Raw genomic sequence first — 25,691 nt, forward strand, 5'->3', positions numbered from 1 at the left:
AGACATCTTCAGGTAACTTCATGTGATTATTTAAACTTTCTGGGTTTGATTGTAAATATCTGGCCGCACCTATCTGCCAGTGAGTGAAGTATGAAGTAAAAATAAAAAAACTATTTGTAATGTGAATACTACTGTACTTGACCCCTCATCTAGCCTTAATCCGGTTTTGAGAGGCGACAACTTCTACATTTTGGGGTACATAGTGTTAGATAAACTGTCAGAGATGCGGTTAGATACTGGTATGGCACACGGTAATTCGGTCCCAAACGTGAGAGCAGCTCAACAGGTATTAGTCAGTCCATCAATCTCATCGTTAACGGATAAAACCTCTTTCAGCACCACTTCCCTCTCTTGTCTCTTGTACCTTATCACCCTCAGTGCTTCATTTCCCTGTACTCTTGAAGAGTTTCAAGTGACTGCCTCTCCTCCCTCTCTCTTGCACCCTCTCCGTTGCTTGCTCACTGGTGGGTGTGTGTGACTTGAGTGCCAAGAGAGCTTTGAATAACAGTGAGAGGGGGCAGAAATAAAAAAAGGAATAAGCACCACAAGACCTCACTCTTCTAGCTGTGAAGGGAAGAAGGGATAACCATGCCTGAGCCTACTGATGCAGGTATGCACATACTTTTACTTTTGCAGAAAGTATCTTTTATGGTGATTAGTCTGATAAAAGGATTCTAGGGGTGAAAATGATGATTGATTAGTGAATGGGCAGATGTTTTTAAAGGGTTACTCTGAATGGATGTAATGTTGAAAGTACAGTAATTACAGCCTGCAGTATTACAGTATTGCTGATACTGACATGGCTTAAATTTGGCCAAAACACATCTTTGGATGCTGCAGAGCCTACAATGTTTGATATGGTGCAATGCAATAAAAAAAAAGACAAAAGTTTGTTAAAAGCAATTCACCTACTCGCTTACTTATGATCGCAGCCATTATTTTATCAAACTAATACTTTCTCAACTATAAAATATAGAAAGTTAACTGAAATGAAGTGATATCAATGATATCCAAAATATATAATCAAGAGAGTCAGGTCATGTTGAAACCTTAATTTGTATTAGCTAATGAATCAAGTATGACTATTTCTACCGTCCCTAGAGTTGAGCTAACTAACTAATTAGCTAGTTAGTTAGTTAGTTAACTATTTATATATAAAAAAAGAACACTTGACTCAGGAGAGCAAGACAAGGCCTTAAAAGAGATGTGTAACTGGGGAAGAGTATGGTGCATACTGGGAATCAGTGCAAAAATATGGACACACGAACAGGTGGCAACGCCTGTAAAGTGGTGATGGAAGTGGACTGGTTTAACGCCCAACTGGGACTCTGGCCTGCTGAGGAAGCACTAATGAACTCCAGGGGGTCCAAACTCAAGACGTCTGTTACATTTGCCATTTAAACTTCTGTGTGACCTAGTTAATTACTGCAAGGCAGTAGCGCTAAAGAGGAGACAGCCGATTAAGATAACCTCTGACTGATGCATCAGTGAGCACTGATAGTGTAGGCTATTAAAAAAACAACTCACAGTTGCACATGTGCCTGATGTCTCATTATAAGCAAATAAGTTGCAGCATACTATACCACTGGTTCCTTTAGTGTAATAGCAATTGCATACAATATAAATACATATCACGCTAAAATATTATTAGGAAATCATCAGATGGACACATCATGTTAAAATACAACATAATATCATATTATGATGAATGTCAGAATGTCAAAAACTGTAAACATCTTAAGGCAGAGGTTGCAGCTGTTTGACAATGACTCCCTATTCTCTTACTTATTCTTCTTTCGATGATTATTTAAGAAAAACAATGTCTCACAGTGTTACTGTAAGACTTACTGCAGACTGCATGACTGCATGACATCATTGGGTCGGTCTGGCCACTCCTACAGTGCAACACTATATTTCAAGTGTTTCCTTTGGCAACAGCATATGTTGACCTTTGAATGCCGTACATTGTTGGACAGGTACTGTGACATCAACCCAGGAGGCCGCTATATTGTGATAATGCTGGCTGAATTTGAAACTATCAAAAAGATTATGGCAGCTTACTCTGAAATGTCTTGAGGGACTCTCCTTATCAAGATACAGCACTTGCATAAACAATAACAAAAGCCCTTAACATAACATAACATGCTTTCAAAGGCCAGGACAACAGACCAAAAGCATATACTGTAGCAATGCGTCAAAACACCAACAAAATAACATGGATGTGAGGTATACTTATAATACTTATTGGCATACTGTATGTTGAATGATGTTGGGTACTGCAATCCAACAAACGGACGCTGACATTTGGCTGCATCGTTATCAGACAGAATTGACATGAAGTGAAAAAGCACTATAAATCATTCTGCAGAAGTCAAAGATGGAGCAAATGGAGAGACATCGTCATGACATTTTACACCCGGCACAGTTTAGGAAGAGGGTTGTTTGGGTTATAATTATGGCCCGGCTTAGTTGTCCTCTCGTGGTGAGATGTCTGTCCGTCACTGCCATGATGGTGTAACCTGTGATTATAAGTGATGGAGAGGATGCCACATAGAGTGAGAATGTTAGCTGTTAATTTTTATGGGCGCCAAGGTCATGTTGCAGCAAAACAGCCGTATCCTCTCACACCCTTGGCTTGATTGAGGCCCACACTGCAGTGGACTGTGCTGTTGAATTAAATTGATTGGGCTCTGGTATGGTCATTTGTACTTGGTTGTCATGGTATTTCCATGCTCATTTGTCCTTGTCCTCATCATTATTTAACCACTATGACCCTATATATAGACGAATAGTGAAAACAGCCAATCTACAATCTCACGTCGCGGTGCGACTGTGAGCTATAATGTATTTTTTCATGTAGGTTCCTTTCATATTTTGGCTGTACAAAATAACCAGGCTATGGTTGTAATAGCCATACGATACACAGACAGGGAGTTGTTGTTTTTCCTCAATGTGAAGTCCGATTCATACTTCCGCAACGTGTTGTGAGCTTGTAGGTCAGCTATTTTCGGCACGCGACACCTTTGTGCGACGAAGCATAAATTAGGCTGAACACAGATACACTTCAAAATCCTGAGTCCATTTTTACACTCACAGGATGTGGAATTTGGCACTATATATGATCTCACTTTGATCATGTCTGCACTCTGCCTTTGGCAGCAGGGCTCAAACACTGTGTATCTTTAAAATTCATGAGCTCCACTACTTTAAGTTTTCCATAGAGAACATGAGATGCAATATTTGTTGGAGAGAAAACGGAGCTCCAGAGCTTGTGAAGTCTAGGAAAGATGCAGATTTAATGAGTTTTAAAATATTATGAATACAAATTTAGTGTGTGCATGCATGCGTGCGTGCACACGTTTACTGTGTGTTTACTGTGTGTGTGCGTGTGCGTGCGTTTGTGTGTGTTAGTGTATGTGTGTGTATTCTGTGTGTATTCTGTATGTATATGTATGATAGACAGACATCTATCTACCGTATCTACCTATCCTCGGTTTACTTGAGAAGATGAGACGGACCACAGTCTGGCAACCATTCCTCCTCCCATTTCCTTCTTTCAACCTCTGTTGCGGTCTGCCAAGTGCTAAAAATACCCCCTCCAACCGCACCCCATAACCCTCGACCTTTTCTCTTCATGTTTTTCCCTCAACTTCACCGTACAGTTCACGTGCTCTAGCAGCATATCAAATTTTGTGGGTCGTATGTATCCCACTGGCAACTCTTAACTGTGCTAAATCATGATGTAATCCCTCACCGCGTTCTAGAAAGTTCCAGTCACTCAGTCAGTTTTGTCAGTGACTAACCACGTGCCATGCGTGGTTGCTCTCTGACATGTAGTAAAATCTTAGAAGCCTCATTTATGCATTTTGTGACAACTCGCATGACAAATGCGACATTTTCAACTGAAACAAATTACTGATATGACTGAAGATACACATAAGTATATATATACATATTTTTTTGTCACGTCGCTCAACACATTTCCACCTAAGTGTACATGTAAATTAGGCTTCAGCAGGCTAGTCATGCGGGTGTGAGGAAAGGGCCTAAATGGAAGGGATGCTATATTTCATCATAAAAAGGTCATAAATCCTTTCAGCGTTGCGTCTTGACGACACGTTATGAGGGCACATTAAAGCACAGACACTCTCTGAAGTTCCCCTGGTCCTGTCCAAGTGCTCATCTATTTCAAGCTATAAATACTCTGAAATCCAATCAAAGTCACAGAGCAAAACCTATAGGAAACTATGTGAGGTGGCATTTGTTCCTCTTTCACAGTGCATGGAGACGACGATTTTGCTTTGCACATGGATGAGTGCCAGACCTCCCTGTTTGTTACATGTCTCCAATGTCTAACTCTCTGACACTTACTGCATGATGAGGATGCCCCCACGAGGCTTTCAATACCAAGCCAAGCATAGAAATAAGAGCAGGACTTAATTTGCTGTGAATAAATGTAATCAAGAATACAGTCATTTAGTGTATCATTACCCCGAGGCTCCAGATGTAGCCTTATAAGACTCTGAAAGGTTACTGTGTATGGTCTCGTTACATCAGTGCTGGATCACATGTTGCCCTCTAAATATAGCAAGGCTACAACTAAATATACCAGTTTCTCTGCGCAAAGCTGAAATGCTATATATCTATAATGGAATAATTGCTGCGTGATTCCTGCTAATTGGTGAAGCTGCCATTATTAATAATTAACCGCGTGGTTTACTTTAAAAATTGTTAGTCAGTCATCGCTAAAGGCAACATGAACTTGCATCAGCGATGAGGTGTTGTTATCATTTGGGCCTTCTACTGCATCATGTTGTGTCTTAGATCCCTGCAGTGGTTTAACATGTTAGCTTGTTAAGTCATTTACAGACTTTTCAGCGTAATACTTCACACTTAAAGGACGACTTCACCCATTTTTAGCACCCGTGCCTATCTCACTGGTATAGGCGGGTTTCTGAACTGTCCACAGCCCTTCTCTGAGACACAGACAGAGTAGACAGAATTGATACCGTATTATCATGAGCATTACTGAGGACCAATGACATGAAGATAGGTTGAAAATGGGTGAAGCCGTCCTTTAAGCTATTAACAACCGGAACACCAGATTGGCAAGTACATTTGCAGTATATTGGATATCATACTTTGTTTTACTCCACTGAAAGAGTTTCAGGACAATTCAGAAAAAGCACAGGTTTTGAAACACTGTGGCTGCATGTCAAATCTTTCTGGTGCATTTGGCAGGCCTACTCCTAACCAATGGTACCCGTGTGGAAATGCATTGGTTAATTAAATAATTTATTAACAGTTTGCAAAAAGTACAGATGTACAGTTATACAATAAGGCTAAAAAGATAACACAAAAAGCCTTGAGGGCTTGTTTCTATTTTGGTCCTGTGTATTCAATTCATCAAGACATATAAAGACATACAATACTATACAAGAAAGGAATGACCTTGAAGGTGTACTTGTTTGTATATAATGCTGTATATGTACATATATATATACACGCACACGCACACACACACACACACACACACACACACACACACACACACACACACACACTTTTCAATATGTAAACAGCCGCACGTGCCAGACGTCCAGGACTGTATATCAACTTTGACAATGAGAGAGCTGGTGATTCATAGATGTTTGACAAGGTCAGGTAGTCCACTTGACATCTGTCAATAGGGGGACGTAAAACATGGTGTAAATAAAGCTGTCATTTGTGACTCCTCTCCTCTGCTGTTTTTACACACATAGGTATGTAAACCTCCCCTCTAAATTCTCCAATCATTGCTTTCAGAACAAAACCACAGTCTAAAAATAGATGCATTATGGTATCAAAGAACCTTTAAGGAGTCATCTTTTTATAGTGCAGAATCCCATCAAAACCAAAGCAGGTAATGATGTCAGTAGGTATCAATAGTGTAGGTGTTGATAGGAATGCGTCTGGCAGCAGAATCCAAATATCACATGCTGGTTATACTAGCCTTGCCCAACATGTATCAATTACATGCATCCGGCAGTTGGAGTCCCTACTGGAAACATTGTTTGGGAACTGGCCACTGGCAAAATTAATATGTATAAGAATCTACAAGTTCAAAAAGGTTGACAATGTGACCCCTTGTGAGATTGTAGATCTGCTATTTTTGCCTTTTTTTTTAAACAAATGTAAAGAACAAAAAAATGTAATTTTTGACTATTTAAAAAAAAATAGTCCTAAAACATCAATTCAAACGTTTTTCAACCCAAGCAGATGTGACATAACAACAGACTGAACAGATACATTTCTGGATGTAGTCAGCAGGGCCAACTGTAACCTCATCTTTGGTCCTTAGTGACCTTACTAAGGCACGCTATATAGGCTATGATACTGAATAACAAGTCAACAAGGAATTGTGCCAGTGGTGGAGCCTCCAACATTTTTTTTTCCAATCCTCTCCTCTGCTTTGCTATTCAGGGAATGGCACTGCCACTTAGGCTACACTTTTTCCTAAGAGTTGGGTTCCACTGGCACCCTGAAAAGACTTTTGCACATTTACACGTAGCCCAAGTGTTATGATCTCTCTAGGGTTTAACCACTTAGACCCTGTATACTTAATAAAACTGACCCAAATTGCACTATACTACTTGGCGCAATCTACAAAAAATCCTTTTGCCAAAAATAGTAGATCACAACACGTTAGCTTGTAGATCAGCTATTTTTGGTGAATGTTCCCCCAGAATAGGGCTGATGGGGTTAATTTGGTTAAGGAGCATTACATTACATTATTGTTGTTTTATAGCTTGTGACAATCTGAAAAGTAGGCCTATAATAACTGAAAAAACTATGGCAATGATAACCATCAGAATATAGAACTTTAACTTTTTTACAAAACACTCATTGTTTTAACAAAAGAAATTCATCAACAGCACCTTTAATAAAACATACTGTACATTGAGAGAGAGAGAGAGAGAGAGAGAGAGAGAGAGAGAGAGAGAGAGAGAGAGAGAGAGAGAGAGAGAGAGTTGTAGTAGTAAAGTAGAGGTTGAGTCAGACCATTCAAGGCAACAGCAGGCAACTCAGAGGAACTGGAGTGACTTCAGCATGTCACAAGACACCTTCTCTGGCCTTTCCCTGACATTACAGTAATGCAGTAAGCCCTACACAGACGGCTGGGGAGTGGGATATAGTATTCATCTATTTCAGATGAGGTTTTTCTGTGATCAACAATGGGCCACAACAAATACACTGTATACTCACAAACTACTGTTGATTTTGACAGCAAATTTTGATTAGTCTTTTGAATCAAATTCCATTTCGTTTTTGTCATATTTTAGTCATCTGGAATGTTTTACTGTTAGTCGACTAAATCTACAGTTGATTTAGTCGACTAAAATGTATTTTGGCGGGCCTTGATAGCGTCGTAATGGCTGATTTTACACTTTTGGTTGCATGCTGAAAATAGCCGATCTACAAGCTCACAACGCATCGCGCTGAGACGCGTTGTGAGTTGTAGATCTGCTATTTTCAGAGCGCAACACCTGAGCGCAACCAAGCATAAAATGGCTTGTCTTTTAGTTCTACTGGATCTCCTCTCCACTAGTCCCTCAACATTTTGGTCTAGGTTTTATTCGTTGACGAAATTGTCAATATATTTAGTCTTAGTTTTAGTCATCGTAGCTTAGTTTTTATTTAGTTTGTCAGTGAAAAAAGGTAGTCGACTAACATTTTTCGTCATAGTTTTAGTCAACGAAATCAACACGGCTGAGACCTTGCTTCCACTTCGTCCACAAATCAAAAAAATAAAAACTCCTTGGTAAACAAGAAAGGTACTAAAGATAGCCTCTCCATTCCTTAAATAAGTGCACGATCAAAGATCCCTTAAGTCACGCTGAAACGCTGATCAGTTTCAAAGTGCGTTGTGAGGTGGGTTGTGCACTGTCACACGTACAGTTTCCCACCTTGGCCATTTTAGTCTGCTGACTTGGCAGCTTGAGTTCTTGATTTACAGTCCAAGATGACTAGCCACACTATGAAATCAGATATACTCTTAAGCAAACATAGCTGAAACAGCCAATAATATATCAAGGATATCTGTTCCAGAGCAACAGCTGGATAAATAATAAAAGTAGGGCTGGAAGGGGAACTTGTTTATGAATAGGTTTTCAAATGAGGAAAGACTAGAAAAAAGCGCCCTACCGGAAAGGTCCCCCCCCATCCCCATAACCCCCATACCACCCCCACCCCATACCTCCATAACCCCTACACCCCATACCCCCCTTAACCCAACCCCCATCCATCTGATTATGAAATATTAATTTAAAATATCTTCTTACCCAGTAACTAATTTAAAACTACCGTAAGTGTTTTAATGGTTCTGCTGGGGGGAAAAACATATGTTTTGGATGTATTTGTGGTTAAACTGTATTCAAATTAAGTACGTATTTTTGGTATAATTATCTATCAGTATAGGGATATGTAACTCCAAGCTCCATTTCTTCTGTAACTATGTCAGTGTATGAAAGTGAATCTCATTCACTTCATCAAGAGGTATATGACACTGTTTGAGTGCTTATGAAACTAAAACAAAACATTTCATTAAATCTGTAATTCATATTAATTTTGTTTTCTTTCTTTCAATCTTTTTCAGCTGCCCCGGCGGGAGGAGGTAAGTCACCTTCATTAGAACACTTGCCTTCTGACCTTTTCTTACCCCAGCTACATTGTTCCACAGTGACTTGATTATGGTTCTCACCTTCTCACATGTGTTCACATATCCATGTCAACTGGCCATGTCATACAACAGACGCGCCGCCTCCTGATGGTGTGTAATGAGCATGTGCCAATCCCTAAGCTCGAGAATTGTCTACTGTGACTTGTTATGTCAGCATGCCATACAGTTTGCTCGGAAATGTGTGTTTTTACAAACACACATTTGCATCTGTAAGGTTTGATATAAGTGTACTAGCCGTGTCAAATATTGGTCCATCAGCTGTTCAACCACTTAAACCCTATATACTCTGTCGACTGGGGTCCCCCAGGGATCTATACTTGCTCCACTCCCTTTTCCCCTACACAGCAATTTTTTTCATAAAAATAGCCCACATTTGTTTTTCTTTTTTTTCATTTTTTTTTTATTTAGAGTAGCCAATTATTTTTTTTACCCCTTTTTCTGCCCAATTTAGTCGTTATGAAAATGTATTCTTCCCCACACACATTTCTGTGTTGTCACTGCTGTCTTATCCTACTGACTCACCTACCAGTGAGGAGCCCCCACCAGGAGGATGTAGAGCCTTCGTCCTACTCCTCCCGCCCAACACTCCCCACGGACAGATGCCGCCCCATAGGGGTACGTGCAATGACCAATATCACCCTCCCCGCCTGGCTTCCCTCCCCCGAACACGGTGTTCGTGTGGACGCTCGACAAAGCCAGATGCACCACAGTGGATTCAAACCCACAATCTCCGTGGTGGTGGGCAGTGACTTTACCACTGCGCCACCCGAGCACATGAAAAATAGCCCATATAAGCTCACAACACGTTGCATTGTGACATGTTGTGAGCTTGCTATTTTTGCCCAATGTTCGCTTATTATGACATGCCCAGAATAGGGGCGTCAGGGTTCATGTGGTTATAGATACAGTATCACTCAGCTGTTCTGGGAAAATATTTGGTGTACCGTGATGTCTACAATGCCATGTTCATGTGTGGTCGTACTGTGTCTGTTTTGGGTTTTATGTGTTGCCTACTGACGACATGTACATGTTCAGCTGTTGAAGTGTGTTTAAAAATACATGTTCTAATGAGCAAACACAGTGTTCTTTTTCATTAGTGTTTACAATTAAAATTAATTTTAGTTGCAGAATTTGCAGAAGTGAAAGCTGAGGCGGGTAAGGGGCACTGGTTCTATTGTGGTGTAACTGGGTCTCATTCTGTGTGCATTTAATTCATTCACACAGTTTAACTTGTGTGGTATTGAGTGGGAGGTTATGTTAAGATAATAAGATTGATTATCTTAATAAAATGGAACAAGTGCCATTGCTACAGATACTGTAATAGGTTGTTGTTGTATCCATACAATCCAGGTGGGGAAAATATAAAGTCATTCACTTTATTATATGCATCAAAACAAAAGACTGTCAGTTGTAAAATAATGTGTGATGGGTCTTGGCCAGCTTAAAATATAGGCTACTTAAATTGTTTTAGCTGGAAAAGCACCTACAGAAGAGGGTAAAAGAGGAAATCTTGTTGAAAATAACTATAGCGAAACAACTTTATGTACATAGTGTCTTGTCTTGTGTCACAGCGAGCATTATATGGACTTGTGTTTCTTTCACTTTTGTCGTCGACTACTGACATACTGACATACAATGGATTTCTTCAGCATGTATGGATTTACGTAGACTGTAAAGCTACATTGTGTGCCTGCGTGTTTCGTCTTATACAAGAATATTATGTGTTCATGGAATGCATCTGTATGGAATTCAAAAAGTTTGTTTATCGTTCTTTTTCATGAGTTGTTTACAATTAAAAAACAATCACTTTAGTTGCAGAAATGGTGTGACCATCAGATTCAGTGAATTCATTCAGTTTTACTTGTGTGGAGTTCAGTGTGCGTTTGTTCTTCTTCATTAGTTATTTACAATTAAAATCCACTATAATTTTAGTTGCAGAAGTTGCAGAAGTCATAGCTGAGCCGGGTAAGGGCGCTTGTTGTGCTTTGGAGTGACTTGGGTCTTATTCAGTGTCTTCATTCACAGTGTTACTCGTGTGGTATCGAGTGTGTGCGTTTGAGTTTAACCCGATGTTGAAGGAGTTAATTTGGACAGTAAGATCATAATACAGGGGTTCTCAAACATTTTCATACCTGGAGCCCATTTTATGGGGGACATATTTGGGTGACCCCAGACCTGATTTATAGTGCAAACATATTTTAAAGTAAAGCATATTGGTAGCCTTGAATAGGAATTGGAAAATAAATGTATAATCCTGCTGATTTTGTGTCTTATAAACATAATTTAGTTTAAAAGCAACGGAAAAGCATTTCTGTACACATTTCTAAATGGACGCATACAGTTTGAGAACCTCTGTCTTAATGGAACAATTGCCATTACTACATGATAGGTTGCAGAATACCGTTGAACCCAGGTGGGGAAAATATAAAACTGCGCACTTAATATGCATCAAAAATCAAAACGAAAGACTACTGTGTGTGTGTGTGTGTGTGTGTGTGTGTGTGTGTGTGTGTGTGTGTGTGTGTGTGTGTGTGTGTGTGTGTGTGTGTGTGTGTGCGTGTGTGTGTGTGTGTTGCTGGTAAAGTGTGGTTAAGTGTGTGATTATAAAAGAGAATAGAGTCTGCACACTGGTGATGCTGAAAAGCTCCGCTGTATTTTTATTGGGTCGTCGACGCAATAAAAATACATCTTTTTTCAGCATCACCAGTGTGCAGACTCTAGTTTCTTTTATGATACTTTTGCTTGTCTTGCACCTGGGCCACGGATGTGCGTACACTACCTTCCTCATAAGTGTGTGATTAGTCTTGGCCAGCAAGTATAGGCTACTTAAATTGTTTTAGCTGAAGACGCACGTACTGTAGGCCTACAGGGCAGAAGCACCTACGAGGTGAGAGTTTTCTGATGGGATTATGATCAAAATAACTCAAGTGAAACAACTTTATGACAGACTATTTATGGATTTCTTCAGCCTGTATGGTTTTACTGTAAAGAAATGTGCACTTGCGTGTACGTGATATTGTCATATTTTCATGGAATGCATCTGTTAATTGTGTGGTATTGAGTGTGCATTATTTTATCTTCATTGTTGTTAAAACCCCCCAAAAAAATTAAAACCCATTATAATTTTAGTTGCAGAAGTTGCAGAAGTCATAGCTGAGCCGGGTAAGGGCACTACGTGTGTTGGTGTGACTTGGTCTTATTCAGTGTCTTCATTCACAGTTACTCGTGTGTTATTGTCTCCGCCAGGCCGAAGGCATGTCCGAGACTATGTTTTGCACCCCGTCCGTCCATCCGTCCGTCCGTGAGTCCGTGTGTGTATGTGTCTGTCTGTGAACAGCTAATCTCCGGCACCATTGGCTGGATCGTAGCGAAACTGTGCACACACACTCCCTGGATGCCAGAGCAGAACAGCTCTCACTTTTTTATACCACAAGCCCATTTTATGTACGTTTGTCACAGCATTATATGGACTTTGTGTTTCTATTGTTGTCGGTGACTACTGACTTGGATTTCTTCAGCATGTGTGGTTTTAGACTGTAAAGAGATATGGTGTGTTCATGTGTATGCAATATTGTCATAGCATGTTCATGGAATTCATCTCTATGGGATTTTTAAAAAAGTGTTAATTTATTGTTCGTCTTATTAGTTCTTTACAATTCAAATCCAATCACTTTAGTTGCAGAAGTTGCAGAGGAGAAAGCTGAGGCGGGTAAGGGCACTTGTTCTGCTTTGGTGTGACTTGTCTGAGTTTGTGAATTCATTCAGTGTGATACTGTATAGTGCGTGCGTTTGTTCTTAATTAAGTTAATTACAATTCAAATCCACTATAATTTTAGTTTCAGAAGTTGCAGAAGAAAAACCCGAGCCTGGTAAGGGCCCTTGTTGTGTTTTGGAGTGACTTGGTCTCATTCAGTGTCTTCACTCACAGTGTTACTCATGTGGTATTGAGTGTGCCTTTCAGTTTAACCCGATGTTGCAGGAGTTAAAGCTCTATTATGTAGTTTGTTTTGTGAATTAAATGGTATTTTGCCCAATATGTATGGTAGAGTATGTTAATACAATATAACTTAATTGAGGTGATTGTATTTGTATTTGGAGTCATTTAGATCCTGTGTCTAGGTTGGACACAAGCTTTGACACAATCCTGTTTCTGGTTTGACACAAATGTTGACCTTAAGGTCAAAATTCTATTTCTCCTCTGAATAAGCAGGCAGGTTCTGTTAGCTCAGTGTTAGCTCCAAGTCCATGGTAGAACAGGAAACTTACATAGTGCAACTATGTAAGTTGCACTACTGGACAGTAATATTTATTATATTATAGGGGCTCTCAAACTTTTGTATACCACAAGCCCATTTTAGGAATGTTTGTCACAGCATTATATGGACTTTCTTTCATTTTTGTCATTGACTACTGACATGGATTTCTTCAGCATGTATGGTTTTAGACTGAAAAGAGATATGGTGTGTTCATGTGTATGTGATATTGTCATAGCATGTCTATGGAATTTAAAAAAGTGTTCATTTATTGTTCATCTTATTAGTTGATTACAATTCAAATCCACTATAATTTTAGTTGCAGAAGATGCAGAAGAAAAACCAGAGCCGGGTAAGGGCACTTGTTGTGTTTTGGTGTGACTTGGTCAGATTCAGTGTATTCATTCACATAGTGTTACTCGTGTTGAGTGTGTGTTTCAGTTTTAGACCGATGTTGAAGGATGAAGTTTGTACAGTAGGAATAATTATTTAAATATAATGGTATCACTACAGATAACAGATTGTGTAAATATTGTATGAGACTCCAGGTCAGGAACATTTAAAAGCATTCACTTAAAGCTCACTACACATGGTAGAGTGTGTTAATGTAATATTACACCATTGGGGTGGTGGTATTTGGTCTCCATGCTCTTCTATTGAGAAATGTACACGTATTTCCTGTAGTCTGGTTTGACCACTACTGGTTGACATTTGGCACAATTTCTCCCCTGAGCAAGCAAGCAGGTTCTATTGGCTCAGTGGTAAAAAGGTCAACACTTGAGTGGGGATCAGGGGTAGAACATGAAAGCTACATAGTGTAGCTTTAATATGCATCAACACGACATAGAAGTCTATTGTTTGTCATTGGTCAACAGTGGATAAGCATATATTTATTGGCCAGCTCATCGTATACTTCACTTGTTTTAGCTGAAGAAGCACCTACAGACGAGGGTAAGAGGATTTTTTTATTTTTTATTTTTTATGTTGGAGTTATCTAATGGCATTATGATGAAAATAACTCAAGTGAATCCCCATTGTACTGTGTGACACTTATCATGGGCTTGTCTGCATAGTGTGTGTCACAGTTTTTTTTTATGGATTTGCGTTTCTGTCACTTTTGTTGTCGACTGCTAGGCCTAAAGAATAGAGTGAATGGATTTCTTGGGCATGTATTTGGTTTCAGATTGTTAAGAGATAGGTGTGCTCGTGTTTATGTGACGTTGCCTCTCTCTCAAGTTATGATCCATATATCTGCTTGTCTGCACAATGTGTGTCACAGCATTCTATGGAATTGTGTTTCTTTAATTTTCGTCATCGATTGCTGATGAATAGACTTTGAATGGATTTCTTCAGCACAAATGATTTAGACTGTAAAGAGACATGGTGTGCTCGTGTGTACTGTATGTGATATTTTCACAATATTTGTTCATGGAGGGCTTCTATATGGAATTCAATAAACATTGTTCATTGTCCTTCATTAGTTGTTTACATTGAGTGTGCGTTTGTTCATCTCCATAAGTTTCCATTTTAAATATACTTTAATTTTAGTTGCAGAAGTTGCAGAAGAGACAGCCGAAGCGGGTAAGGGCACTTGTTGTGTTTTGATGTGACTTGGTCAGATTCAGGGTTACTTGTGTGGTATCGAGTGTGCATTTTTTCTTTTTCACTAGTTGTTTACAATTAAATTACACAATAAGTTTAGCTGCAGAAGTGCGTATTCATAGTAGCCGTGTGACGTGTGGTATTGAGTGTGCGTTTGTTCATCTCCATTAGTTTACAATAAAAATAAACTATCATCTTAGTTGCAGATGAAAATGCAGAGCCGGGTAAGGGCACTTGTTGTGTTTTGGTGTGACTTGGTCTCATTCAGTGTATTTGTTCACTCAGTGTTTCTCGTGTGGTATGGAGTGTGTGTTTTAGTGCAACCCGATGTTGAAGGAGTTTGGACAGTATGACTTATCATCTTATAATGGCATTGCTACAGATTGGACAGATGAAATATTGAATAAGGATCCAGTGTGTGATTAGTCTTGGCCAGCTTAAAGTTTGCTTTAATTGTTTAAGCTGAAGAAGCACCTACGGAAGAGGGTAATAATAATAATATTGCGTTACATTGGAGTTTTCTGAGGAGTTATCAAGTGAACGCCTTCGTATGACACTTATTATGTGCTTGTCTGCATTATGTGTGCCACGGAATCACGGTACATGGATTTGTGTTTCTTTCACTTTTGTCGTCGACTGCTGATGGGCAGACTATGAATGTATTTCTTTGGCATGTATGGTTTTAGACTGTAAAGAGCTATGGTGTGCTGTATGTGTGATATTGTCAGAATATACTGTATGCTCATGACGTCTGTATGGAAATCAATTTTGATATTTATAGTTTGTTAACCTGCCACGATTGCTGGTGGATGCAATTTCCAAAACTGAAATGACTTTCTTGTTATCGTTACTATTATGTTTTTATGCTGTGCTGTAGGCATGTGATGTGGTGGGGAATGTTCTTTGTATTTTGGTTTATCTGCCGAGGTTTTGTCTGTGTGACATAAGCACGGTGAAAGTTGGCATCACGTTGTTGGCATCCTTCTCCATTCACCCAGTTAATAATTATATCTATTTGCTCAGCTGAAGGCCCGGAAGAAACACATGGTAAGGGCCCTCTTAGTGTCAGGAAATAAATGCTGTACTCTACCGTATGCAGATTCGTCTGCTATACTGTTATGTACAACTGAAATAACTATAGCATTGATCTCTCAAAATTGTCACTCATTTTCTTTAGCTGATGGACATGCAGACGAAGGTAAGATAGAGCTGTATGCCTACCGGACTGATTTAATCTATTTTTATACTAAATGTATTCACAGAGTGACGTGTATACATGTTCGAGAATGTGTGAAACTGATATCTGTGCATGTACGTTTTAAACATTTCAACTCAGAACATGTTTAAAGTTAAAGTAGTATATAGGTTTGTCTAGTGAACTGTATACAGGCTCGGGCTGTATCAAGGTATTATGGTATACCAGAGTATTTAGATGGTATGATTGCAGTACCATCAAAAAATACAGGCATGTCTTTCTATTAAACGGGTTGTGATACTGAAATGAATAGCCATCTGGTCATAGACCCCCTCAAGGGTTCCTTGAGGGGGTCCAAATAGAGGTCTGTAACTCCGAGAGATATGGGGTCCTTGAAATTAAAAGGTTTGACACTGTCCAATAGCTAATCAAGTAAATATGACCAGATGAATCATGTAAATATTGTCACATACAACAGTATCTTCAGATGACTACAAAGGTAGTTTGTTAGACACATTTTATTCAACTGCTGTCACCTCCAACCACACATCATCTGATGACCACTATGGCAACTAGTGTCATGGAGTTCTCCAGCAACATAAATCTGAATCTATGGAACAAGGGGGCTTAGTTCCTCTCTATTCATTATTATGTGGGCCATAGGTATTTAAACCCAGCAAGACTTGTCCAAGTAAAGCCAATTTCATGTATTAGATACACAGCATTGTAGGCTATAGACAATGTTGTCATGGATGCTGCAATACCTTTAAATCACCAGCAGCACAATTTTACATTTTTACTGTGTCGCTCTGCAGTGGAGTCTAGCCGTCTATAAAAGGGTCAGTCTGTCTGTGTGTCCGGTGCTAATCTCGTAAACCGATGAACTGATCAGCGCCAACGTTCTTGTACACACTACCAGTAGGCCACAGAGGTGAGGTCTCTCCCATAAAAAGAGAGAAAAATAGTGTGTAATAGTATGTGCAAACACAAATATTGTTATGAAACAGATATTTCATGATTTAACACTTGGGTGCCTTATGCTGTGTTTTAATTAAATATTTTAATATATTTAATATACGTTTGAACCAAACATTTAATCAATGTGTTTTTGTCCTGAAACTTCACTTTACTGTTGTACTTCCAAGTCTACAACGATAATACTGTGTGTTTAATTCTGTTACCTTTGTGTTATTTTTTATTTATTTTATGCATTGTTTTAATTGACTTACTTATTTTGCATGTACAGTAGTAGCACTTCAAAATGACAAAATGAAGACAAGGGTTGACCTAATGAGTGCGACAACAGCTGGTTGTTGGTTCTTTGTTTGTCCTTGTGTGCTTATTCATTGTGTGGCATGCTTACTGCAGTGTTTATCAAGCTCCACTGTTACTGTATATATACATGTTTGTCCTGTGCAAAGTCATGCCGTATGTCTGCCAAGCTGCTTTGTCCAGTTCATTTGCTTCCTTGCTTGTCCGCAGAATATTCAGACAGTGAAGAGTATGGTAAGAGAAATAGCAAATGTTCCCCAACGAGCGCATGGCCTGCGTGTCTGTTAACGTCTTACTTCATGTTTAAATGTGGTAATCTGAGTTGGACAGGATGTCAAATAATATAAAAATAATTTTGTAGACCTGGGGCAATTTATATCTGCAGTGCTTCTGACTTCTCAATGTTTGACTGAACCTTTGTGTTTACCAAGATTCAAATTTCATAAATCAGGCGTCATTAAAATATAGTATAAATACAACTTTGAAAACAGGCTACAGTATATCAGTCATGGTTCTCAAGCGTCGAGAACAATCACCGTCAGGAAGATCCTACATCAGGCAATCTGGGGAAGCTATACAACCTTACCAGATTATTGTCTGGGAGTATGTTTTACAAGGTGGCAGCATCCCCATCTAACTTGACTGAACGTTGTCATAAACAATGAAAACCCCTCAAAACACCTGATAGATTATTTAATTGTTGTAAACAATAAGATCCGAGATCAAATAATATCCAACAATAATCAATATTGTTAATGCTCCCATTGCTGATAGAATTGTGTGCCACAGACTTTCAGGCTATGGCTAAACACATATAACATCCAGTCAAGATGCGATAAAAACCTGCTTTCTGTGTCATTCACATTCACAGAGAGGTGGCCCATAAATGATCACCCACTAAGTTGCGACTACCCTAGTCGAATTGTTTGCAGTTTCTCTGCAGGTAATATGTTTAACCCATTTTTAAATGACTCCAAAGAGCTTGCCAATTGACACGACTACAACATCTGACTGGGATACTGAACTCTGTAATTCACTATACCATTACATTATGTGCAGTCTGTGCATAGAACATCTAAACATTTACACTGCCTAATGTAAAGAAATAGGAGAGAAACATTCACAAAGTGAATACAGTTAATACATATTAATACTGTATGCAATGCAAGATAAATAATTGACAGTAAATGACATTGGTACTGTGACTCAAAGTCCAAGTATCGCTCACTGTCAGCGAATTCGAACTTATAGCTATAGGCTACGGTATGAGATGTCACAGCGACAAATCATGCCCGGCGAGGCTCCTTAGGTGAACAGGAATTTGTTTTTCCATACGCAGAGTGCTGCCCAACATGCATGCGAGCTATGAGACTCTCTTAGCCTTTTTGTTTCTGTCCCTCGGGTATAGCTATAGAACAAAGAGGCTCGCCTTGAACCACAGCTGTGGTTCATGTGAAGCATGCCTAAAGGAAGAACAGCTGCTGCTGCTGCTACTGCTGCTGCTACTGTCGCTAGGCCAAGTTACCTATGATATCATGACAAGTTTAAAGTGTAGGGTACATACATACATACATACATAAATTGTATGCATGTCATCGCCTGTCAGTGGAAACCTAGTATGTCCAATGGATGCAATGTAGTTATTATTAGTCAAAAGCTCTTGCTAATACTTTTCCATTAGGTGAATATTTATAAAACCCACTGACACACTTCCCTCCCACGGCCCTCAAAAACTAACAAAAATAGCCGATCTACAAGCTGGTAGATCGGCTATTTTTGCCACTTCAGTGTGACACTGCAGTATGACAAAGTAGGTGCATTAATGTACAAAACAAAAAACATGCAATATGGAGATACGAGGTTTCTGCCTCACAGTAAACACATTTTATTACATGTACAGCAAGTCAAGGTCATGCTGTTTGTGCAACACAACCTCGTAGGGTGACGACACAACCAACAACCATCTAACACTAAATCATTTTGAGCGGTTTTATTTTCATCAAAATGTCATCAGTACCAAGACACTTCTTTTTTTTTTTAAATGTCCTTGACACACAAATCGTTTGGAGGTGTGCTGAGAAAAGCCTTGAGCTGGTAATAGGTTATTACCAAATTCACAAAGATGTTCCCTTTAAATCCAATGAGATATAGGCATACTGTACACAGTAATTACAGCTGAAAACAAATGCATGCGGTTTGTACTTTCATACTGCTGACATGTATTGTAAATAAAGGGATATACAATGTTCCTTTAAATACATTCTGAAATTAATAATGACTAGACCAAACAATTCCTCATACCCAAGGGGTCCTTGACATGGAGATTGTTTTAGGTATTCTTTTAATAACAAACTGAAATACTGCCGCTATCGGGCAGACACCTTGTATCTCCATATAATATCTTTTTTTTTTGGTCACTTAGAATTTTTATTAAATTTTTGTACACACACACATACAATAAACACAAAGGAATAAGAAAATAAAAAGAACTGGACCCACAAGACAAACAAAAAACTAAAACTAAAACTAAAAGAAAAGACAAACACTTTGGAACCAACAACCGATCATATATGTCCTTTTGTTGCTCATGTTACTTCACTCAGTTAGAGTTCACGTAGAATAACCATTTTGTCCATTTTTTTCCATTTATGCCTCCTGGAGCCTCAGTCGTTTAATTTGTTTTGAATGCCCTATTTTATACTTCACTTATATGACAGTGTCGCACAAAAGTAGATAAAATAGCCAATCTACAAGCTCACAACATGTGTGACGCATTGTGAGCTTGTAGATCTGCTATGTTCGCTAGTTTTTTTTTAAAGTGTTGAAAATGCCCAAAACAAGGATACCAGGTTTAAATTGGTAGTCCCCCCCCCCCTTTTTCTATCAATTACACTCCCCATGAAGCCTTGAATTTATGGAGATATTTTAGTTTTGTCGCATTCCTGAGCCAATTATTTGATGGCTCAAGAATAAGACAAAAACATACGCCTAAAAACATAAGGCTTCATGGGGTGTGTAATTAATAGAAATTAAAACATTTTTTGGGTGAACTACTCAATATTGAACCACTGAAAAGTGTGAACAAGAGCCTTGTGACTAAACAATGACATCGCATCCATTGGAATACAGGTCCTTCTTTCCATTGCCTGAAAAGTAACAGTTTTGGACATACAAGGTTTCAGCCCAACAGCAACGATGTGCATTAATACTATTCACGTTCTGCACCACAATGATTGTAAGCCATTGACAATAATGCTGACAGAGTTCTGTGGATATCTATCTGTGCAAAACCAATAAAACGGAGAAAATAAAATAAATTAAAAGAAAAAAGGAGCCAATGTCATTTAAGAAAGGCATTAATCATTCCTCAGCATGCCAGGAGTGCAAGATGGGTGGGGATTGGTCCCCGTATCGGGTATACTAATTGGCTCCCTTGGACCAAACACAAGTCAGTCCAACAGAAGCAGTCATTGCAAAATAATTTGTCCCACGTCTGATGATGGAAAATACAGTAATCAAAAGATTGTATAACTTTTTTTTTTTTAACAGTTGTACATGTGTATTTCCATGTGTGATATAATAATTAAATATTATATAAAAGATTTGAGCTCTTTCTTGACTAAAGGCTTACCACGGTGTGGGCCAGGTACAAGAGGCCAGAATAATAGGCCAACGTAATCAGAAATAGTAGAGGTCATCTCTAGCAAGTGGATGCTTTGGTTCTCAGGTTGGAGAAATGTCCACTTGTTTCACTCAGTCACTTTCCCCCCCATTATGTAAAGAAATATCATTTTTCTTTCCACAAAGTCTCTATAGTTTTTTCTTTTCATTGTACAGGCTTTTTTCTGATTACGTTGATATAATAATTTATAGTTTTTTTAATTATTATTATTCCTTTGTTTTATCTCACGTATTTACATTGCCTCGTGGCAGAGTATAACACTTAATTGCTATCCTTCCATATGTTGTAATGGGGTTGTATTTTTCTCAGATATGGCTTGTCCTCAACAGTATGGTAAGAGATAGCTGGAGACACAGTGTGAGGATAATGATTATGAATTGCATGGAGATTAGTGAAATGCAGTTGATTGTATGTAGATGACAACTGAAATAATGTAATAATTAGTTGTTTGGATTGGTGTTTTCTTTTTTCTCGTGGAGGACACTGTTTATGTGAATTGCCGAGGTATTTTGTGTGTGTTGAATGATTAAATTAAACTGATGCTTTTAAAAATGGACTAAAAACCTACCTTTTTAACAAAGTGTTTTCTTAATTTTTCCTGGGCCTTTGTTTTTTACCTAGTTTTAATTTGACCCTTTAGTCTAGCCTAGTTGGGTCCCATGTAATTGTTTGGTTGCCTATGCTGTTTTTATGCCATGCTTTTAACCCTGTAGCACTTTGAGATTCACAAGAATGTAAAGTGCGATATAAATAAAACACATTATTATTATTATTTGTCAAGTCCCAGTACACCAGTTTTCTATGAGTGACTTGTAAATAAGGTCGTACAGTATACAGTATTGTATTCTGTGTGTTATGGATAGATGTGTACGTTGGAAGTCTTGAATTCAACATTCAACTGTGTCCATGTCTTGGCGAGACAGTGCATGGAGATGACCGTTCCATACTGTACAATACATAACTGAAAGACCGTCAGACCAAGGTTCTCAAAGACTGCTTTATTTGGGAATGATACTTTGCGATGCAATTATATTGTGAATATCCTTGGAACCTTTGCGTGTTTATGGCAACAGCACACTACTTTCCTATCCACTTGTTTTTGTTGATGCATGATTGCATTCCATTGTTTATTTTTGTGCTTTGAGCCAAGGACATGGAGAAGTTTGCTGTTGGCATAAATTTGTCTCATTGTGGAATAAGCGCGCTAAATGTCTCACTCTGGTTTACAGTACCTTGGGAAGAAAGTAATGCAAATGATTCTCACAATTCTCTGTGATGAACGACCTACCCCACAGTATATGTAGATTTGTGGTGATTTACCTAAAGTCTTAATAGTCAAAAATGAGGAAAAGTGATAGCTACAATATTAATATTGAGTTTGGGACCAACTCACTGCTGTAAGGTGTGCGGTACATGTGCAAATTAACAATTTCCTCAGGTGCAGTGGCGATTTCTCCTCACCTGCATGCATTAGGTATTTTAATGACTCAAAGCCAAAGTTGGAGGAGAAGCACATTAGGCTGTGTGTCATTTTGGTGTTGATGGTGACCACAATTTATGGTGTCCACCTACCTGGACCAATTTAACTTGCGTATAACGAGGCATGCATTCTTTTCTTGTGCCATTTTCGTCACTTTTAAAAATATCTTCGGGCGCTATAGGGACCCTGCAGCACTCGTTGCTGGACATTATTCAAGCGTTTCTTACACTTCTCATAGAAGCCAAATGCACTTGTAATTTCCTCCCAAGCTAATTTTACATGATCTGCTCTTGGCAGTCTGTTTGAGGTGATGTACAGTAGGTTTGTCGTTGACGACTTCCTGCACACGGACACCAGTTTACTCTTGGGTAGGGGTGGTTACAGAGAACGACTGTTCAGAACCAAAATCTGGACAAACTGTTCTGCAATCGGTATTTGATAGTCAATTCAATCTAGTGTGTTTAACAAACACAGGTCTTACTGGGATAGGGCACACATATATGAAGACACAGTTTCTATTTCCATTTTCTTTCTGAGAAAACAATGGCCTCCCCAATCGTTTAATTAGTGTACAGTCTCCTCTCTCTGTCCCTCCGGTCCCTGTTCGTTCACAGTACACACTACACACACACAGTCGCCAACACAGTATTAGTGTTGGCTACTGTGTGTGTCACAAACTGTGGAGTTTTTAATAGCAAAGCCATCACATTTTCTGCTTATTGTGTAATTATTCTCTGACTTTGGCTGTAGTTTAATTCTATGAAAGAAAGGTGCCATATGTTCGTATCTGGTAGATGGTCATACATCCCATTAAATGGAAGGACAGGTGCATTCTAAATGGCTAGTTCATGGTCTAAATCCCATAACCCAGAGGGACCATCACATTGCAATTGGCTAGTGTTCTCATAAACCGGAGGGATGATCGCATTGTAATTGGCTAGCACAAATTATTTTTCTCACCAAATTAGAGGAGGAGTATCAATAAGAATGTAAATAACTATCAGCAACGATAAATACGTTTGAGGCACATGGTCATGTCTGTATTTAATTGCCTGATTTCCTTCTCACCAGTTCAATCTGCTGTTTGTTTGGTTGTTCCTCCAATGTTTCATAATGTATGTCTGTGTGCATACGTTTGACAAAGGATTTTTTTATTTCTTATGAGTCCTATACAGTATGTTCTAGAGTTGAATACATCCTCCATGTACTATCAATGACAACTTTAAGAGCATTTATTGTTTTGTCCATTACTACAATATGACTTGTCATACAGTATGTGAGCATGTTTCTCACATGTGGTCTAATGGACATGGCCATCTTCCATATAAGAGAATGACTGAAATCACAGCTTCTGTTCCACCTTTCAGATGGAGCGACTGAGCTTTCAGGGATCTTCGTGGACAAACCTGAAGCATACATAACAACCGTTGCAGGTGAGAAACAGACACTTTCTTTTAAAGACACTTTTAAATGTAGAATTAGCTTACCTTTTAGTAGTATTTAGTGGCTGGGTGTCTTAATTGTGGTGTATATTTATGTATTGTCTTGTCTTGAATGTATATTGACCTGTGCAAAACGATTTTGTGGATAATATGACATCTAAACTAAATTAGACAGACAACCCAGTGGAGTAATTCCTTGTTATAAGTAGTAACTTATTATAAGATGACACTGACTTGGAACTGTGATTCATCATGCTAGTTGATTGATTATGTAGTTATATCTTATACGTTTGTGGGCAACAGGCAAGGATGTCACGATCACAATAAAGGTGGACTCAACCACTCTGGTAAGAAAGCCTACAATGAAGTGGCTGAAGGGGAAGTGGATGGACCTTTGCAGCAAGGCCGGGAAACATTTCCAATTCAAGGAAACCTACGACAGAAACACTAAGGTGTTGTATGTGTGTGTGTGTGTGTGTGTGTGTGTGTGTGTGTGTGTGTGTGTGTGTGTGTGTGTGTGTGTGTGTGTGTGTGTGTGTGTGTGTGTGTGTGTGTGTGTGTGTGTGTGTGTTTGTGTGAGTGAGTGAGTGAGTGAGTCCGTCCATGTGACAGACAGAAGGACACACTCACAATCTCAAGTGTGTAAAAATGTACATGTTAACAGCTGCTAACTAACTTAATCCCCCTCAAAGATCTATACCTATGAGATGAAGATTATCAAAATGGTCCCTGGTGATGCCGGGGGCTACAGGTGTGAGGTGACAGCAAAAGACAAGTGTGACAGCTGCACCTTCGAGATCACCGTGGAGGGTGAGTGGAAGCAAACACTGGGTTCTGCCTCGGGTGGAGGGTTGTCAGTTGTCTTGAGCCCATTTATGACCTTATCATGTGTTGAATGCAAACTCTCATTCCAGCCGCAGCGCAAGAGGCGGCGCCGACGGATGATTTGTCTGCCTTCAAGAGAGAGTAAGTGCACTGGGTTTACAGTGTTTTAGCGTCTGTCTGTCTGTCTGTCTGTCTGTCTGTCTGTCTGTCTGTCTGTCTGTCTGTCTGTCTGTCTGTCTGTCTGTCTGTCTACTTATCCAGCAGTCAAACACATTACTTTTCATTTTATAATGTGAAGAAAAGAAAGACTAGCATTAACATTTTGGTTAGTTGTAAATGACACATATTATACATCTAAATAACAATTATTCGATTGCTGAAATGAAATCAGATTAATCTTCTTACAATTGTTTAATTAACTGTTTCACCCCGACAGACACGTGAGAATGTGCCTTTGTTTATAGCCTATTTTAAAGTGCCAAGTGCATATGTGTGGTTGTATCTTTCAGCACATGTGGGATATACGATATGTTACTGTCCTTGGCACCATCTCATGTGCAGTAGATACTGTATGTTTGCTCTCCATTAAGCCACACCTGACACCCTGTCTGTTTCCAAACACAGAGGTGCCGGGGAGGACGACGGAGATCTGGATTTCAGCGCTTTGCTGAAAGCTGCTAAAAAGTGAGAAGAAGAGTAGATTGGTGACAAAAGTATTAAGCATCATCCTATCCCTCCAAGGGATAATAAGACAATAAGTGTTACCAAGCTGTATGCTTGATAACCCCCTCCCATTAAAGGCCTCTTTTCCTTGACAAACAGGAAGAAGAAACCTCAAGTGGAAGAGGAGAAGATTGATGTGTGGGAACTGCTTAAGAGTGCCCATCCCAGCGAATATGAGAAGATCGCCTTTGAGTATGGCATCACCGACCTGAGGGGCATGCTCAAACGTCTGAAGAAGATGAAACAAGTTGAAATCAAGCCAATGGAGGGTAGGGTGGGCTTGGGAAAAAGAACAATGTAGAATACAAGATAGGGGAGGTGGAGAATAAAGGGCCATTTAAGGAGAACGGAAATAAAAATAACTATTAGAGTTATTTTTATTTTATTTTCCGTCAGAGTTTATCTCTGAGAGGTCAAGTATAGCTCCCCTCCGGTCAACAATCACGGACACAAGGTGTCCTTTTTGCTACAGACATTTATTAACACCAATGCCTTAAT

General features: G+C 39.1%; 1 protein-coding gene across 4 annotated transcripts in view; it reads left to right on the forward strand.

The window, feature by feature from the left end:
• Nucleotides 1–473: 473 nt before the first annotated feature.
• Nucleotides 474–25,691, forward strand: part of LOC311060836 (myosin-binding protein C, fast-type-like) — a 42,200-nt gene continuing 16,982 nt past the window's right edge. The window contains exons 1-10 of one of the 4 annotated variants that reach the window (XM_084079176.1): nucleotides 518–610; nucleotides 8,636–8,653; nucleotides 8,792–8,809; nucleotides 15,752–15,772; nucleotides 23,571–23,636; nucleotides 23,949–24,097; nucleotides 24,338–24,455; nucleotides 24,560–24,611; nucleotides 25,095–25,154; nucleotides 25,293–25,462. In XM_084079176.1, the coding sequence (XP_083935302.1) occupies nucleotides 589–610; nucleotides 8,636–8,653; nucleotides 8,792–8,809; nucleotides 15,752–15,772; nucleotides 23,571–23,636; nucleotides 23,949–24,097; nucleotides 24,338–24,455; nucleotides 24,560–24,611; nucleotides 25,095–25,154; nucleotides 25,293–25,462 (694 nt within the window). In that variant the 5' untranslated portion in view covers nucleotides 518–588. Of the gene's footprint in view, nucleotides 611–8,635; nucleotides 8,654–8,791; nucleotides 8,810–15,751; nucleotides 15,773–23,570; nucleotides 23,637–23,948; nucleotides 24,098–24,337; nucleotides 24,456–24,559; nucleotides 24,612–25,094; nucleotides 25,155–25,292; nucleotides 25,463–25,691 lie in introns of all 4 variants that reach the window. The other 3 variants (XM_084079178.1, XM_084079177.1, XM_084079179.1) reach the window with 3 other exon arrangements.

This window comes from Gymnoscopelus microlampas (genome assembly GCF_963454915.1).
Source record: "Gymnoscopelus microlampas genome assembly, chromosome: 14".
Taxonomy (NCBI): Eukaryota; Metazoa; Chordata; class Actinopteri; order Myctophiformes; family Myctophidae; genus Gymnoscopelus; species Gymnoscopelus microlampas.